At 38.3% G+C, this 18586-nt stretch overlaps 1 protein-coding gene across 4 annotated transcripts in view; it reads right to left on the bottom strand.

Moving 5' to 3' along the window:
- Positions 1-18586, bottom strand: part of TTC29 (tetratricopeptide repeat domain 29) — a 308070-nt gene that overhangs the window by 60076 nt on the left and 229408 nt on the right. For 3 of the 4 annotated variants that reach the window (XM_087736793.1, XM_087736791.1, XM_087736794.1), the window contains 2 exons: positions 8292-8354; positions 3961-4052 (listed from right to left, as the gene is read on the bottom strand). In XM_087736793.1, the coding sequence (XP_087592919.1) occupies positions 3961-4052; positions 8292-8354 (155 nt within the window). The remainder of the gene's footprint in view (positions 1-3960; positions 4053-8291; positions 8355-18586) is intronic. The other variant, XM_087736792.1, reaches the window with a different exon arrangement.

Genomic DNA, 18586 nt, shown 5'->3' with positions numbered 1-18586 from the left:
AACTTAGGCAATAGGACCCCCTGGGAAACTGCCCTCAGGGACAAGGGAGCAGAACAGAGCTGGCAGATCTTTAAGGACGCTTTCCAGAGAGCACAAAAGCTCTAGATCCCCACGTGTAAGAAATCAGGAAAGGAAGGCAAGAGACCTGCACGGGTGAGTAGAGACCTGCTGGTCAACCTAAAGGGCAAGAAGGAAATGCAGAGGCAGCAGAAGCAGGGACAGGTATCCTGGGAAGAGTATAGGGACGCTGCCCAGTTGTGTAGGGATGGGGTCAGGAAGGCCAAGGCGCGGCTGGAGCTGAACTTGGCAAGGGACGCAAAGAATAATAAGGGCTTCTACAGGTATGTCAGCCAGAAAAGGAAGCTCAAAGAAAGCGTGCTCCCCCTGATGAGCAAGACTGGCAAACTGGTAACAATGGACGAGGAGAAGGCTGAGGTACTCAACAAATTTTTGCCTCAGTCTTCACTGGCAACCTCTCTTCCCACACCTCTTGAGCGGATGGACTGCAAGACTCCCACTGTAAGAGAAAATCAGGTTCATGATCACCTGAGGAAACTGAATGTACATAAAGTCTATGGGACCTGACGAGATGCATCCCAGAGTCCTGAGGGAGCTGGCTGATGTAGCTGCCAAGCCACTCTCCGTGATATTTGAAAAGTCATGGCAGTCAGGTGAAGTGCCTGGGGACTGGAAAAAGGGAAACACTGCACCCGTTTTTAAAAAGGGTAGAAAGGAGGACCCTGGGAACTACAGACCTGTCAGCCTCATCTCTGTGCCTGGGAAGATCATGGAACAGATCCTCCTAGAAGCTATGCTAAGGCACATGGAGGACAGGGAGGTGATTCGAGACAGCCCGCACGGCTTCACCAAGGGCAAGTCCTGCCTGACCAACTTAGTGGCCTTCTATGATGGAGTCACTACATCAGTGCACAAGGGAAGAGCTACGGATGTCATCTATCTGGACTTCTGTAAGGCCTTTGACATGGTCCCCAACAACATCCTTCTCTCTAAATGGGAGAGAGATGGATTTGATGGGTGGACTGTTCGGTGGATGAGGAATTGGTTGGATGGTCACATCCAGAGGGTAGTGGTCATCAGCTCAATGTCCAGATGGAGATCAGTGACGAGTGGTGTCCCTCAGGGGTCCATATTGGGACGAGTACTGTTTAATATCTTCAGCAATGACATAGACAGCAGCATCGAGTGCACCCTCAGCAAGTTTGCAGATGACACCAAGCTGAGTGGTGCAGTTGACACACCCAAGGGATGGGATGCCATCCAGCGGGACCTGGACAAGCTTGGGAGGTGAGCCCACGTGAACCTCATGAGGTTCAACAAGGACAAGTGCAAGGTCCTGCATTTGGGTTGGGGCAACCCCCAGTATCAATACAGGCTGGGAGATGAAGGGATTGAGAGCAGCCCTGCCGAGAAGGACTTGGGGGTACTGGTGGATGCAAACCTGGACATGAGCCAGCAATGTGCGCTCACAGCCCAGAAAGCCAACTGTACCCTGGGCTGCATCAAAAGAAGTGTGGCCAGCAGGTAGAGGGAGCTGACCTTAAAGATCTTCACTCTGGTGAGACCCCACCTGCAGTACTGCGTCCAGCTCTGGCTTCCTCAGCACAGGAAAGACATGGACCTGTTAGAGCAGGTCCAGAGGAGGGCCACAAAAATGATTAAAGGACTGGAACACCTCTCCTATGAGGAAAGGCGGGGAGAGTGGGGGTTATTCAGCCTGGAGAAGAGAAGGCTGAGGGGACACCTTATTGCAGCCTTTCAGTACTTAAAGGGGGCTTATAAGAAAGATGAGGACAAACTTTTTAGCAGGGTCTGTTGCAATAGGACAAAGGGTAATGGTTTTAAATGAAAAGAGGGTAGATTCAGACTAGATATAAGGAAGAAATTTTTTACAATGAGGGTGGTAAAACACTGGAACGGGTTGCCCAGAGAGGTGGTAGATGCCCCATCCTTGGAAACGTTCAAGGTCAGGCTAGACGGGGCTCTGAGCAACCTGATCTAGTTGAAGATGTCCCTGCTCATTGCAGGGAGGTTGGACTAGATGACCTTTAAAGGTCCCTTCCAACCTAAACTATTCTATGATTCTATGATTCATAGTTGCCCAGACTTTTCTACATAAAAGTTTCTCAAATGGCTGAAAGGTGTTGAGACATATAATGATATTTTACAGGCTGAGTTATTTATGCCTATCACGTACCTAAAGCTCTTCAAAGCAGGCACATACGTAAGGCATTTAATTTGGTTAACGCTCTCAGGGCATAACTACCAGATGGGTTTTATAAAAAATACCACAGCAGCCATTTTCCAGAGGAAGGTTTTACGGTTGTGTCTTTACTTATGCAATAGATCAGCAGTTAAATCCCTGATCCTAGACATGAGAGTGAGTTCCTCCTTCTCTTGAATCAATCAGAATGTTCCTCTCCTAGGAGAATGCCTTAAATACTAAACTGGGGGGTCTTATTGCTCTTAGTTTCCCCTCTCATTTCTCCTTACCTACTAGTTTTCCTCTTTTTCAAATTGCAACAACCAGAAAGCAGTGAGACTGTCCATTCCCAGATAGCTACAGAATGCTCCCAGAAGGTGTGGAGTACAGATTTGATGCAGAAGAACGTCACTAGCCACTCCTTCTTTAGCTCTGCTTTTAAGAAAAGAACTTGCACTGGCATGGTCTTTCAGATGAGGGTTTTAGAAACCTGACCTCAGAAGGATCTCCAAATCTGTAATTTTTGAGTAAATAAATGTGTGTCCTCTCATTCTAGAATGCCTAAATCGCAGAGAGAGGAAATTAGTATACATGGCTTTCTAGGAATATCCTCTTGGGTATCTTAGGCCACCCTCTACCCAGACTGCTGCTTTTTGTGAATACAAGGAACCCATGAATGCTACTGAGAGCTCAGACACCTTTGCACTCATTGCAAAGTCACTCATTGTAACAGCTGGTGTCCCAGGAACTAAATCTTTCTCAGTTAGGCTTAAGACAGTTTTGAAAACAGGACCTGGTATTCTAAGTCTGTTCTGTGGCTTTTTGAACATCTTATCCCATGTGCTTATTTAGGATGCTCAGAATATGAATAGCCATGAATTATGTATCAGAGAGCTGAAGAGAACTGTTATTGTAGCTGGTCCCTATATGCTCTGAAAGGGCAAGAGGCAAAGCATCTAACTCAAACAGGAGAATTTGCTCTGCACGCTGAAATAAACCTGGTGACAAGTCCTCCTCTGTAAACAATTTGCCAGCCTCTGTCATGCATCATATGCACTGAAGTCCCTAAACATAGGATGAATCAAGGATAAGCTGCAGCCTTCACTTTAATCTCTTCTTTTCCTACTTCATATGATAATTGCATTAGACTAATTTATGTCAAAATTATTTGTGCAAGAAGTTGAAGTAGTTTCAAACTAATTCACCTGGAAGAAGGTTTTAATACCAGATGCTGAAACAAAAACATTGAAGACAAGCATCTTATCTGCCACAAATTTATATCTAGTTACACACGCACAAACCAGAAATGCCTCCACAGAACAAGTGAGTGCAATAAATGGAAACTTACAGTTCAGAAAAGATTACACCGAGACACTTAATGAAGCTTTCTACATTCTTCAAGGTTTTCTGTATTTTTTAACCTGGAAAATATGCCTGGATTTCTATTTTCCAGTAAGGTCCCTCCCAAACTTATGGGAAAAAATATTTAAGAAGTCCCCAGAATGTGGGGAAAAAAAGGACATATTACAGTTTACAGGTAAAGAAAAGCTTGGATCATACACTTCAAAAAATGTGTACCAGTTTAAAATAACTTTTGATGAAAGGGTCACTTACTGCAAGAAGGGCACTGCTTAAAATTTAAGCAGTCAGTAATGGGAAGCGACAGACCTCTAACAATTTAAGTCTTTCACAGTTGAATGAATCTGCACTGACAGCCAGACAAGGATGTGCTAACCTACCTTACCAGGATCTTGGCTATGGCTGCATATGCTCTGCCTAGGCCAGCAGAATCACAAAGTGCTGTGAAGATTTTTACAGAGGTGTTCAAAAGCTGTGAAACAGGAAAATAAAACCCAATAAATACAATGCTAAGAATTTCTCTGTGTCCATATGAAACAGCAAATTAAACACAAAATTAAAGTTTTCCCACCTGTACATTTCTTCTTTAATTAGCTGTAATGGGACTAGGTTTTTGATCATTACTTATAGTTGTTTGAAACTACTCGATAATTACAAATTAAAAAGATACAACTTGCATTTAAATCCCTGTATTTCGGCACTTTACAAAAACCAAAGAGATATTACCTGATTTGCAAAATAAATTTCCTTATCCATAATTTAAAAGATTTTAAGAGGCCGTACTTTTATGAATTTCTGTTAACCAATACCTTAAGATGGTATCCTTTGCATTCAGTGTTTTAGAATGATATGCTGATATATAACTTAATATTATTTTTCTTTCTTTAAACTGCCAATATGACAACTTTTCTTAGTACAACTCAGATGCTCAAAAAGTGAATAAATTATAGGTTATAAATTTAAACTATGCTGCCTTAAAATACTGTAGATAATTTTGTTATTTTTGTGACTAATTATTCATGCACACAAGTAATTTGTTAACATTCATTTGGAATGTACTCTATTATCATGATCCCTCCCATAACTGAAGGCTTACAGCTGCTACATAAAAACATACAATCTTAATTTAATTTAACACTGACATCACCTATATTGCATAATTTCTCTTTTCATCCATTTTTTTTTCCAATGGTGACGACGGCAGAGTGCATATAAAATTAAATCCTATTCTTTCCTCCCCCCTCTTTGTTGCTTGACCCAACCTATTACACACATGAGAAAACAGGAAATCTCCAAAGACTATCTATGGAAATCCTTTTTGCACATTTCCAAGAAAGGAGTGGTGAATGTCATTTACCAGCTCTGAAGGGGGATGGGAGATGCCCAGGGACGTACGACAGTATCCTGCATGCCCCAAGATGCCTATTTATACTGAGGTAAAAGATAGGGCATTTTCTAGTAAGACTGCTTCCCCTGTCATTGGCAAAGTGCATGGTTCAAAAGAAGACAACTTGCGTGTGCTAATGCTATGGATGTCACCATTTCTATCACTGTTTCCGCTACTCAGATTTTCTAGTTCTTGAAGGAGTTTTACTATGTGCAGGAGTATCCCTGGACAAGGCTCTTATTTTTTAGTTATATAAGCTCTGTGTGCACCAAAAGTAGCATTTATTAACGTGCACTGCACGATTTATCGTCCCTCAAGTACTTCCTAACAGTTAAGTTCTCGTGTACATCAGCATTCCATCCTATACTTGAAGGTCATTGTCAATTGAGTTATCAATGCATAAGATATGACAAAAAGAGAGTGCAGGCATCTCGGTTAGGAACCTGTCACATCAGTTCAGAACTCGCCCTAAACTGAATGCATACGCAAAGTTGTCAAGGCATGCAGTGTGTCCTTCTAATAATCCAGCCTGGTAACAGAAATGCACACCAGTGTCCAAGAAACAGTTCTTGGTTTTGCATTTAACTCAGAGGACCTACAACATTTGTTGCAATAATTGTGCCCATATCAGAAAACCCGCCATGACAGTGTCAGAAGGTTTCAAAAATTTTATGTACTGGACTGAAAATTACTCCTACTTTAAACCGGCCTCTGCAATATGAAGCTAGGACACAGGGCCTCTAGAGGTTACTATTTGGCACAGAAAGGTTACTTAGGCACTTAAGGCTTAGGCTGCTGTACTTTTTTCCTATCAAAGATATCACAAAGTCTAAGAAGTACAGATAAAACCAAGGGAAAACCATTGCCAGAGTAGCTAAAGTAAAAAGTTGGTTCACTGCATCTCTGCAACAGCTGCTAGAAAGAAGTAAGTAGGGAAATAAATAAAGCCACTCCTTCATATTGATGAAAAGTGCTCATTTTGGTCCCAGGTTACTACTACTATACGCAAGTCAGATGTATAATTCTAAACAATGATGAAATAACGATAATTAAATCATCTACGTGTATTTCAAATAACTCCTCCAGCTTCAGATACTATGTAGGGACACAGAAAGGGACACACTCTTGATGGAAAGGAGCTGTGTAGTGCCCCTGTATGCTACAATTGCCCAGTATCCATTTATGTGGAGGACGTGAAGAGGGGCCTCCTCACCTATGGTGCACGCCTTACCTTCAACATACAGGAGAGAAAAAGAAGAGGAGGTAGGGCAGGATAAAATGCTGGATTAACACGTAAGCATTAGAGGATTTCACCCAAAGTCTCCTGCAATTACAGCACACTTTTCATTTTCATTTAAAGTGAAAAATTATAAAGCTTACATGCTGGCAAATCAAGCGGACTTGACACAGTGATGTCTGCCAGAATCACAGAACCGTAGAATGGGATGGAAGGGACCTTTAAAGGTCATCTAGTCCAACCCCCCTGCAATTGGCAGGGACAGAATCTGTAAGCAGCCTGAAAACAACACATGGACATGAAAACTTTCCTGTTTATTTTCATGGGGTATGAACAACCAGTCCATCTAACTGGGTTCTTATGAATACCATGTAAGAGAAGACATGCATGTGGAAGAGAGTACTGAGTGGGCATGGCTGGGCCAGTCATCTATTAGCTCTCTGACAAGTGGATAAATATTGGGAACACATATCATTTGGATCTAATGGAATTTATAGGCTCCCATGAAAGTTCTTCTACCTTTAGACAGAAGTATAGCCAGAAATGGGTCTTTTATACACATTTTGGCCAACCTGTGCAGAGGACAGTGACATCCAAAGAAGAGGTGGAACACGTCAATAATTAATGCTGAAAACTCAATACTGCTGCATTTGCGGTCTTAGAGAATACAGCTGTCATTACACAAACAAAAAGGACAGAAAAATTGTTTTCAATAACAGAACAAAAGTCGTCTTATTAAGGTAACATGCTTCTGCTTCAGTATTCTATGGCAAATATTGTGCATTAAAACGTCACCTTGGCAATTTTCTTCATGTTAAGGAAATGTAAATAAAAATATATAACATTGTGTAAAGAGATATTGAATGAGACTACATAAGCATCTATACTGGTAATGTACATTAAAAAGAGTGTGTTTGGGTATTACACAAATCTGGCTGAATTTCCTTCTCAAAACTGAAACTTTTCAGAGATTTAAAGTTACTAAAGGGACAAAATGTCTTGGTTTTTTTGTTGTTGTGTGGTTTTGCTTTGTTTTTAAATTTGCTATGTACAAAGAGTTCCGAGGAAGGAAGCTGTTGCTATAGATTTATCCTGGTCATGCTAGGCTCCATTATAAAATTTCCATACTGTATCAAAGAGAGTTTGATAGTCCCAGCAACTAGTAGGAAAAGATCATTGTATAGGCAGTTGAACAAATTAAAATAACATACAGCTCTTTCTACCTCTAAAAAGAAAAGCGTAAGGTAAGTTTAACAACATATAAATCATAAAAACTGCACTGATTCTGGTCACAAATTAGTTTTTGGCTCTAGGTAACCAAGCACACTGACTGTCTCAGACTTCCTACTACTGTGGGTCCGCAGTGGAAATACTGGTTAAAAAAACAAATAAAATAAAAATCAAAGTCTAATACAGAAGTGAACAGCGGGTTTCAATCACTTGTTCTCATTCATGCAGGATGTGGGAAGGTGGCAGGGTGAAGACTTCAACTTTGTCTTCCACATTACAGACACGTCCCACATGCCATCCACTATTATTTTGGTGTATTCAGGGAAAAAAAAAAAGAAGTAGCTTTTATGGCTCCAAAATAGAAATAAAAAAAATCAGGAAGCATTGTACAATTTCCCTTGTTTTCTTGCTTAGCGCTAAAAGCTGGATGCAGGTGCACCTGGGAGGACGACAGCTACTATGGGAGCATCTATTTACAAAATCAAGTCCCTTCCCGGGATCTTTGTAAGTCTATTGTGGCTACAATTAGTTACAGTGTAAAAATAAAGTAGCAAGCTCTACTTAAATTTTCAAACTACAGCCTATTTGTGGTATAGCTCTTGCACTAATTCTCTAGACAGTGGTGAATTTCATGTTTACCTCCTTTGCCAAGAAAAATATTAGATCTCAGGCCCAGATTTGCTACTCAGTTATCTCAGCGTTATGGCAGTGTGACCCTCCTGGGGTTACTCCATTAATATAAAACAGATACGGCCAGCTCCTCCCCCAAGATTCCCCCTCCCCAAAATCCCACCCTTCATTTTTTATTGTTGTCACACCTGTACTTCTTTTATATGTACATAAAAACACGTACACACCTCATTGGCATACACTGAGGACTCCGATAAAAGGACATCGGCTCTGCTAAACATTTGATACATCTAGGGATAATGGACAAAAGAGTAAAAATCGAAGGTATGAATTTATGCTGGAAAAGAATGTCTATTCAACTCAACGCAAGATTAATGCTACTACCAGTATTTCAGTATTTTAGTAAAATACATTACTCTGACAAAAACATGACGGGATAATATTGATTTATAATACTGTAACTTTAAAACCCACAAAACCATAGTTCTGCTCTCAGCTTTGCACTTGATATTGTTGTCAAACTTTATTGGAAATACATTTATTTTGATTTCTGAAAATCTAGCTGTGTTTAGCCATTTCACAGCTGGTGAGCAGTAAAGATGCTTCTGCCTCATTTACAGATCTTGAACATGAATCAGACCATCAGCTGGAACATTAGTCAAAGAGATCACCAGCTAATGATTTCTGACAGGCGCTGCAGTAACAGGCGAAGGCCCAGCCTGGCTAGCAGCATCTGACAATATTTTTCTGGAGCCAGCAATAGGCGTTGGTAGACAGACAATGCAATCGAGTGAGACTACTGGCCTCATACCACTTAGTGCCTCTTAAATACTTTCAGAAAAAAACCCACATAGCTCTGACAGTCACTAAATAATCACTTCCACACAGTCCAGTGAAAATAAAAGACAATAGAACTGTATGCATAGGCATTTTGCAGTTCTGTGAACTCTTTCCCATAGCTCCCCAAGAAATGCGCATTTTAAAATGTCTAAAAAGTGCAGTCTTTATTACCATAATTTGAGTGGTTACACGCCTGTGGCCATCCTGAGAAAGGTCAAAGAAGAGTTTCACAATATAAACCTGGATGTATTCTTATTTTGGCCAAAACAGCGTGAGAGAGGTTGGGCAGCATAAGACAATTGTATTGTTCAAATGTATTGATTACAATGAGCAGAGCTCACTGATCCCAAGAAAATAATACACCAATATCAACTGAATGGCAGGCTGCACCTTGTTAAACGCTAAACGTATTCAGGCATAGTGAGCACCCAGGGTAGAATTGGTAGAGCATTCTGTCTGCATACTGACAGTTGAGGGATACTGAAACTGGGTGCCATGCTGAGGAAAGAGGGAGTGGTCCCAGACTTGCCAGAACTGTTAGTTCTCCCTCTTTTCCCACAACTGAAATTCACCAACTCAAATTCTGTAAATGTGAATCCTAATTCCTTCCTCTTAGCCACATCCAATTACACTGGACTGCACTGTTTTGATAAATACATGGGAAAAAATTAAAACATAAATGTATGAAATTTGTCACTGTTCCTACAGAGACAGAAAGAATTTGTCTGGAATTGGCCAATCTGGTCTGTTCCACAACTGCTGTTCCAGGGACTTTAATGTGGGTATCTGGATAACGCATAGCATAAGCATGCATCTTGGAGCAAGGGAATCAGGGACAGGGGGATAGGGAGGGATGTAGGAGAACCCACCCAGAAGTCTGGCCAAGTCAAACGTCAAAGCGGAGCACCCTTGTTCAAGACCTTCCACAGGCTCTTGCTAGGACTGGGCTATCCCTAAGGTCTTGCTTCATTGACACTCTCCCTGAGGGGTAACTGCTGCATCCAGTCCACGCTCTTCCCTCCCTTGTTACACTTGGCTCTTAAGTGTAATGTTTACCTTGATGCTTTATAAACTTGCATGGCAATATATGCTTCAGGTTACTCGTGTCTGCATCTGTTTGAAGGATTAGAGAAGGGAAGACAAACATTTTGCTCATTCCTTAACAGTCTGTCAAGATAAGACCTAGGGTCTTCTGCCTGTATCAAGTCTTACTTGTATGCTTTGCATAATATTCAGAGCATGCACGTTTTGCTTTGATTCTGAATGAATGATATGTAAATACAAGTAACTAATTGAAAAAGTTCCTTTCCCCAGAGACATTTCAAACTTCTATTGGCTTCCACGCGGTCAGGAGTTCACTCTGTATGCTTCATTTTGCTGCACAGGAAACTTAAGAGATGAAACGTACAGATGATTGAATAAATGTTAACTTTTGTTCCCATCCTTCTTATTTCTTCTGTATTACTGTTCTTAATTCTGGCCTTCCATGCCACTAACAATTATATTAATTCTGATTCTCTACACCTACAACTTTGTAGGAACGCAGTCATCATTTTATTATTTACTATACCTCATAAAGGGATTTATTAAAATAAATAAAAAATAATAATAAAAAAAAAAGAGCCAGGTCCTTCAGAGCAACAACCTAAGCAAACATCAAAACCAGGTATTTTAGTTTGTTATTATTGTACAATTGGAACTCTTTACTGCAAGAGACATTACTTTAGTAAAGGCTGTTGCAATCTTTATTTACTACAGGAATGTAATATTTTCCAAACCAGCCATTGTTGATATATTTCTTCAAAATAAAGCATGGCTTAACAGTCTGGAGTGAAGAAGCTTCATCTGTTACCCTTTAACAGCAATATAAGAGGAAAAAACAGTTTATGTATCCTTTCCATCCTGACAGATGTGACAATAGCTGGAAACACTGTGCCTGCCAAGAGCTTTTATCAAGTATGTTATAACAACTAGTAATAAGTGTAAATAATAAATGGCTACGATCTTATGGGAAACGGTGGCAATACTAAACAATTTTTGGTGCTTGCTGATGGGAGTCTGCTAGTCTTGGAATTCCCTGGCTTCCCAGTAGAGTTTTGGCCTGACAATAAACAACAGTTTAATACTTTATCTAATCCCAGCCAGGAGGTAAGTTCAACAGCAAGCTTTTGCAGATGTTCACATCCAATAATCTATCCATAATTGATGAAACAGGGAGGTCAGATGTAATGGTTGCTACTATTCCAGCAACAAATAAATGGTTATTGACAAAACAAGGCAGTGTGGCGCTGAGTGCTGAGCAGTGACAAGCATGAAACAGTGCTGAGACAGAAGTAGCGATGTGAATACAGCCCTTCATCTTGAGAATTCCTCAACGTGATGTGCGGCATGAGGGCCACTCTGACAGATAAGCAGATGGAGGTGACTTGTAAAGGAAAAATGAGATTCTGCAAGTACATAACAGACAAAGGCAGAGGCGGAGAAAGAAACAAGGAGAAAGGGGTGGACAAGACTGGAAATTTGGGTAAGTGCAATAATGTGAATTGCTCAGAAATGTTTTGTATAGCAGCACTGTGATCCAGATGTCTGGACTGCTTTTATCACACTGTTGTATCTACATGAATGTACTTGGCTGTCAGATTGCTGTAGCCTCCTAAGACATTAATATCATACTATATGCATGTGCATGCTTAAATGCCCATTACTCTTAGACAAAGCACCTATATTTTGCTTCACGCTTGTTAATGTCTTTAGTCCACCCATGAACAGATATTTTTACTTACACAAAGTTTTCCTAGCTAAAAGCAAGCAATCAAACCCTTACATTTGCATAACACAATAGAAAAAAACGCAGAAATAAACTAGAAATATATAAAAAAAATTAAGTCAGTTAAAACCCATTATTTTCCTGCATACCTACATGGAAGTTAAGGAAAAGTTCTCATTCAGCGGAAAACCTCATATTCTTTAAGTTTTAACCCATGTAAGAAATACAGTAAAAGGATTAATAGACTGTTTTTATTGACTGAATCAAACTTGAGTCATTTACATGCAAATAGACACTTGAAATCTTTTGCATCCATTTCAGTGCTAAAAGATAATATTTTTACAATGTTTACTGTGTAATATTCTAATATGAAAAACAGCAGAATCAAATGGTGGCTATTATTGCTATATGTAGTCATAAAAAGATTTCAGACAGAAATATTTTAAATATTAATATTACTAAAATCACTTAAAGCACCAAGGAATGTTGAATCGATTTATTTAGAAGTACAATTTATTTCACACTTTGCTACCAATTCTTTTGATCAGCTCTGAAATAATACATAAGCTGAAAGCAAAACAGCAAAACAAATTGCTTCTAGCAATGAAGCAGCAAGCTCTAAGTATTATACTGGCACGCTTCAGTGTTTTAACTTCTCAGGTTATTTATCTATCAAAGGATAAATTTTAAATTCCTTAAGATCTGATGCCTGAATCAAGACCTCCTATTCTCCAATCTAGCCATTGATGGTTCTGATCAAGCAAAGCTGTTAAGCATTTGCTTACACCTGAATATATGAGTTGTTCCCTTGAAGTCAATGGAAATAACTGAATTGAAATTTAAACACGTATTTAATAAGTAAATTGCTGTAGCTTGAACTACACCAATTTGAGGAACCAATCTAATTTTAGAAGCCTTAGTTTACAGAAATTTTTTTAAAGCCTGTTCATTTGAACTAAACTATACAAAGGAAAACAAAACCTCTCAAATTATGAATGTATTTGCATTTAAGTACTGAAATTCCCGAGTTTGTACAGTGTGGGTACAAATGTTTCATTTCTCAAAACACGTTAAAAGTCTGACTTCCGTAAGTATATTATCTAACAAAATTAATAAATTTCTTATACAGTTTTTCAGCCATTTGCTACAGCCCTGGGTATAATATGTGCAGTTTCACTAATGGACATACTACTGACAGTTCTTAAGATCTCTCATGCTATTGCTTCTCAGATAATACAAGCTATGAACTAAGACATGCTGTAACTATGTCTTTCCCTCAATTATATAGAGCATTTAGGTTCCAACGTTTAGCACACCTAAGCTAGAAATCCAATATAGTCTAAAGTCCATGAAGTAAATAACCTCTATAACACACAGTTGTACTGTTTTGTCTTTTTTGTTCCTAGCCTGTGGGAATGAAATGAGTGGAAATTGGTACATCAACAGTTATTTAAAGAAAAAAAAAAGTATATTTTTATTAGCTACTCTAAAAAAAGTTTCAATACAGTAAGTAGAAAATGTCTGTCTAAATCACATCTTTTAAGTGACAGAAGGCAGTTGTTAAGAGTTTTAGAAACCTCAGTCAGGGCAAGTGGACTAATTGTAACCTTATATCCCATAAAACAGACACTGTATAGCTGTGGTCACAATCTGGCTCCTGCCTTGCCTGGGACAGCATAAGGAAGAGCCATCTCCACTGGCCATACCTAGCAGAGAATAGCAGAGATTGTTCCATCCCATCAGCTATATCAAAAAGATAGGACCAGAGCGAAGGCTCCATGATTGCCAACTGCTCTGCCCTCCACCCCTTGGTGAAAAATAGATGCAAAGATATTTTTCTTCCCTTGCAGAGCTTTCTAAGGAGTTTTTATGGTTTTGTCCTCAATGATTCAACATATTAGAGCTAAGCAAGCCTCCAGTAAGGGACAATTTGCTTCTTTTGAGTTCAAGCGTAAAAGCTAGCAACAATTTCATGGAAATGATTCATACAAAGGATTCTCTTGATCTTAGGATATCTATTGTTATTATTAATGCAGAAGCATGTACACATTCTTATTAATGTTGCACTGCAGCCCCCTCTAGTTCTTTTGCTAACTCATACATAGTGTGTGTGTGTGTGTACAAGTGCATGCGTGTATAAGGCAATAATAAAACTTGTCATTTTGTAATAGATATCCTGAGTTAAAAATCTTACCAAAAAAATAGAGTTTGAAGTTTGGGAAACCACATTTGATGCGTTAAATGGCATGACTTCTAAACTCAGGTTGTTTAATATACGTATTTTAAGTAAGGCTACATAAACCCTATAAATATATATAAACCCAGCAACTTTCATACTGTTTGGGAATTAAAAACAAACATGCAAACAAAACAATGTCCTCCAGGCATAGCCCCCAAAATCGGGGTGTTAAGCTTTTTGTCACCAACTCGTATTCAGATTCCTGAGAACAGCAGTGGTCAGATAGTCCTAAAATTCTGAAAAGGTCCTACAGATTTATCTAATGGAACATGCAGTCAAATCTGCAGCTCACTGCAGGTGTCTCACTCTTTTGGGATGTACAAATGATTAAACTTGAAATTGTAATGGATGAGATGAAAGGCCACCCATTTGTGGTGTTTTGGTAGTCAGCCTTATAGAACATGAGGCTCCTGAAGGGTAAGGTTGATATCAACAAGTTACCAGTGCATTTATTTTCATTGTTCCTATGGGAAAACATGGAAATCTTATAATCTGATTTCCTTGTCATCAAGCAATAGTTTTTTTACATGTTTAGTATTTTTTGTTTCTCATGCTCTATAATTTTTGTATAACTTCACTACTGTAATTCTGCAGCAGCAGTGCATTTAAGAGTGTTCTCTTACAGAGGGTATTCTTGTGGTACATTTATCTTGACAAAAATCCAGTTTACTGAGGGGAGTTCTTCTGATGCCATTAACCAAGCAAAATACGATTTGAACCACAGACTCAAAAGGAAAACGATACCATGTTCCAAGGCAATTGCAGTGGACACCATATCATCAAGGTGCAAATCTGCGTGGTATACAGAAAAGTACTGAACGAAAACAGCATCATTGCATCTCATGGCTACTCAAAACATTTTCCTTGTTTTTCAGGTTTTCAAGAAACTGGCTAAGACAGGAAAATGATTATCTAAATTAAACCAACAGAAGAAATCCTTTCTTCACTAAGAGATTGTTAACTTTCATATCCAAATAAAAAGTTAGATCTTTCTTTCACTTTAAGAATTAAGTGCTCAATTAACAACAAAAAATTAATTGAATGATCAGACATTCACCTCTTTCCTGAAGTTTCAGGTCTTCTTTAAGATTCTCAACATAAATAATTTCTAATTTCTTAATTCTGACAGTATTTGAGTCAGTATATTTTGTCAGGGCAAAGTTCACTACCAGTACTAATTGTTCTCACATGATTTTGTTCGCACTATCTTCACCAATGCCTAGCAGCAGTGAGACCTTTCTGAAACACGAAATTTAATCAGGTTCAGAATTGGCTCCCTAATTCTAGACCTTCAAGAAGAAAACCTTTCTCTGTACATAATCCATTGTCAGTGTCAAGATCAATCAGATGTGCCTACCTTCAAAGATGACAGAGTTTTGTCTGGTTTTTTTATTCCTCAGATATGAAAAATGCAAAATTTCTGTAAGAGTACACCTTTAAGAACAATTTAAAAATCGCTTAATTAAAAGTGAAGCCTTTAGGAATGCTGAGACCTTTTCTTAAACTGGTATGCTAAAATTTTTTTTCAAGCACGTGACGCCATTTGCTAAGCTGAAGAAGTTACACTTCATTACTAATGGCTAAATATCACTTATAGATGAATAAAGGACAATCTGGCTGATTTAAAAGAAGGAAGTTTGAAATAATTTCCATTGAATAGTATCTTTTGATGTGTTTTGCGAGTCTCCATTTAAGTGTTTCCTTTTGTAGTAACAGTAATGAAAGCTTAAACCTAAACTCAGTGGTCTACCCAGACACCACTGACAGAAAAGTGTCTTAAGTTCAGCCTTCTAGCAAAACACTAGAATAGTAAGTGAATCTCAAAGGAACGATGGTCATTCTTCTCAACTACCTTTCACAACGTTTGGGAGAAAAGAGAATAACATTCAGCTGACATTTTGGAGTTCTTTTACTTGCTAAGATCCTCCTTGATTCACCAAATTCATACACATATATGTTGCATAATCCATATAATTAGATATAATAGATATAATTAGATAAAATATACCATGTGTACTAACTTCAGAATATCTGCATCCCAGACACATTTACTTATATCCTCTCTAGCTGCATGAGTTGAGACACGATTTTCAGTTGTTTTGACATAGACTTTTTCAGAAATTAACTTTATGGTCATAAATCACCTCTGATTACTTTAACAGGGTCATTTTGAATGTGAAGATGTCTTTGTAAGTTCATAAATTTTCTTGATAATTTTATGCCTGTGGCTTGTATATCGTAATTCTGACAATTCATGCACATAGCATTATGTCATAAATTACCACATTTATTTTGGCATGAGTCTCAGTACTCATGAACACTGCCTCTATTATTTAAATATGTAACATATCTGAAACACAGGATTCAATATCCAAAATAAAGGAACACTTAGGAAAAAACCCTAATGCTCAGACAAGGGATGAGGACTGGAATTTTCCTGATGATTTGGGATGCAACTCTAATTGAAAGAGAAAAAACCCTTGATGCCCAACTCTTTGAAGCATTCTTGAAAGCCCAGTTTAAAAAAAAAAAAAAAAAATTCCCACATCAAGCATTAGATTACAATACCTTATGCAAGATTTCTCATAACACAGAAGTGTTTCACTTAACTTGTTATACAAGCCTGAAGAAAAACAAGTAAAGAATAACTTTTATTTTAAAATTAGCCTAGATGGAGAACTCTCCCTGACAAAATCTATAATGTTTAAGATAAAATCTATATAATGTGAACTATTAATATTTTGTGTCATATTTTGTGGAAAAGCCATTAGGCTTGATTATAAACCAGGTGATATGAAAAATATTACGAACGTACCACACTGCTATTAAACATAATTAGTTCTCAGGCTTTTAAACTTGCACACACTTACGTTTTTACATCTGAGTAGGTCCACTGAAATCAATCATATATATCAAATAAAATTAAATCAATTTATACAGATTATGCACCAAATCAAATTATGTTAGATTATACACCAAGCACCTAGCAAATAAAAAACCTTCTCCAACAAAACTAGCCCATTTGATACAAAGTGACTGCGTATTTTTGATATAATAGGCTGCAGCTTAATCATTTCAACCTTTAATTACTGCATCAGATAATGAATATTTTGAACATATGCTTCTCCACTCTGCTAGAAGACATGAATGAAAGAGAAACAAGTTTATATGCATGCTACTGTGTGCACATGTTGGGGGAGGGAGTAGCACGCTGAACAGCAAAAGGAACCAAGTGGCAACAATTGGAGGAAATGGTATCTGTAACAGCTGCTCCTTTCAGATTCCCCTAGAAGGAGACTGCCTGAGGTGGACCACAGCACAAAAGGATAAAGAAGATGAAAACTGATGCAAAGCAGGAAAATAACTGCTGAGACCCCTGAGTCTACACCCGAATAGTCCCAAGCTGTGTGGCAAGACCTCTTTAGCATGCTACAGAAGCTGGTGATGAACTACATATTACCATGAGGCAAACTGGCTCCTAGCAGTATTGTCTGCATGTTATGTGTAATGATAACCAGTAGTCCTCGGGGAACAGGATGCAATGATTTCATCTCTGTAAGCATCTGAGCTCCCCTTGGATACAGAGACCATTAAACTGAGAACAGAAGGGTAAATTTTAGGCAATGATTTCTAATTGGAGAGTGAAGACAACTTGTGCTCAACAGTACTGTCAGCCACTGATATTTTACTGCTGTCTGTATTGATCACTGTTAAGGACAAAAGGAACTAAAATTTTACCCCTTTTTCTTAGTCTCATAACGCACGCTATTTTCTGAATGAAAGTACTTCATACATTTGTTATGTAATATTATTGGAAATGCCACTATGTTATAATACAATGTTATTTACACTGAAAAGTATTGGTATTTTTGTTACTGTTGAAATAACATTTTATGCTCTTAACATAATGTATCATTTATATTTTGTACTACAGAGACTTTCCCTCCCTTTTAACAAAAAGGCGCATTGCTTTCCTTACCTGTCAGGTGTTTTTGTAAGACTAAAAACAATAGGCACAACCTATTATGTATATATTTTAATAGTAGTACATTACAAAATTCAAGGTTTCAGAATCTTTCTTAAAAAAAATAGTAATTCTGCCTGTGACAAAAAGAAATGGAACTTCCAAATGATTGCTGTAACTTTTTGGCAGGAGGCATGGGGGAGCAATGAAGGGAAAGGAGTAGCTATGCAATGTAAGCAAAATGGATCCTGAGCAAACAATGCCAGGACATCTAATATTTTTGACACTTTCAAGGGTAGTTTGATCCTTTGTATATCACTGAGACTGTGCAGTCCTGTTCATGAATTAATTTCTCCTGTGATGGAGAGATCAAATATGCATGCACATTTATTTAGCACATTTGTTTATCTTGCTGTTCTTCATCATTCACACAGCTTATTGTGACTCTCAGAAGCTTAACGGAAAAGTTGATCAGGTAAGAATGCCAGCACACTTGTCAGTCAAAAAACCAATGCAGATAAACTTCAGTACAAAAAATTCAGCTCTAATCTGTCCTACTGTATTCTTGGAAGAGATCAAATATCCTCTTCTCATTGCTGTTGCGACTATTAGATATAATTTTATAAAGTTATATGTAGCTTTTTAATTTTGAAATATTTTCACATTCAGCTACAGACTTTGACTGCAACTGATGTGAGAACAGGTCCCCACC

The sequence above is a fragment of the Nipponia nippon genome, unplaced genomic scaffold (genome assembly GCF_047370975.1).
Source record: "Nipponia nippon isolate SJK-2023a ecotype South Korea unplaced genomic scaffold, ASM4737097v1 scaffold_6, whole genome shotgun sequence".
Taxonomy (NCBI): Eukaryota; Metazoa; Chordata; class Aves; order Pelecaniformes; family Threskiornithidae; genus Nipponia; species Nipponia nippon.
The sequence above is the reverse complement of the archived record's forward strand: the minus strand, read 5'-3'. Positions and strand labels throughout refer to the sequence as shown.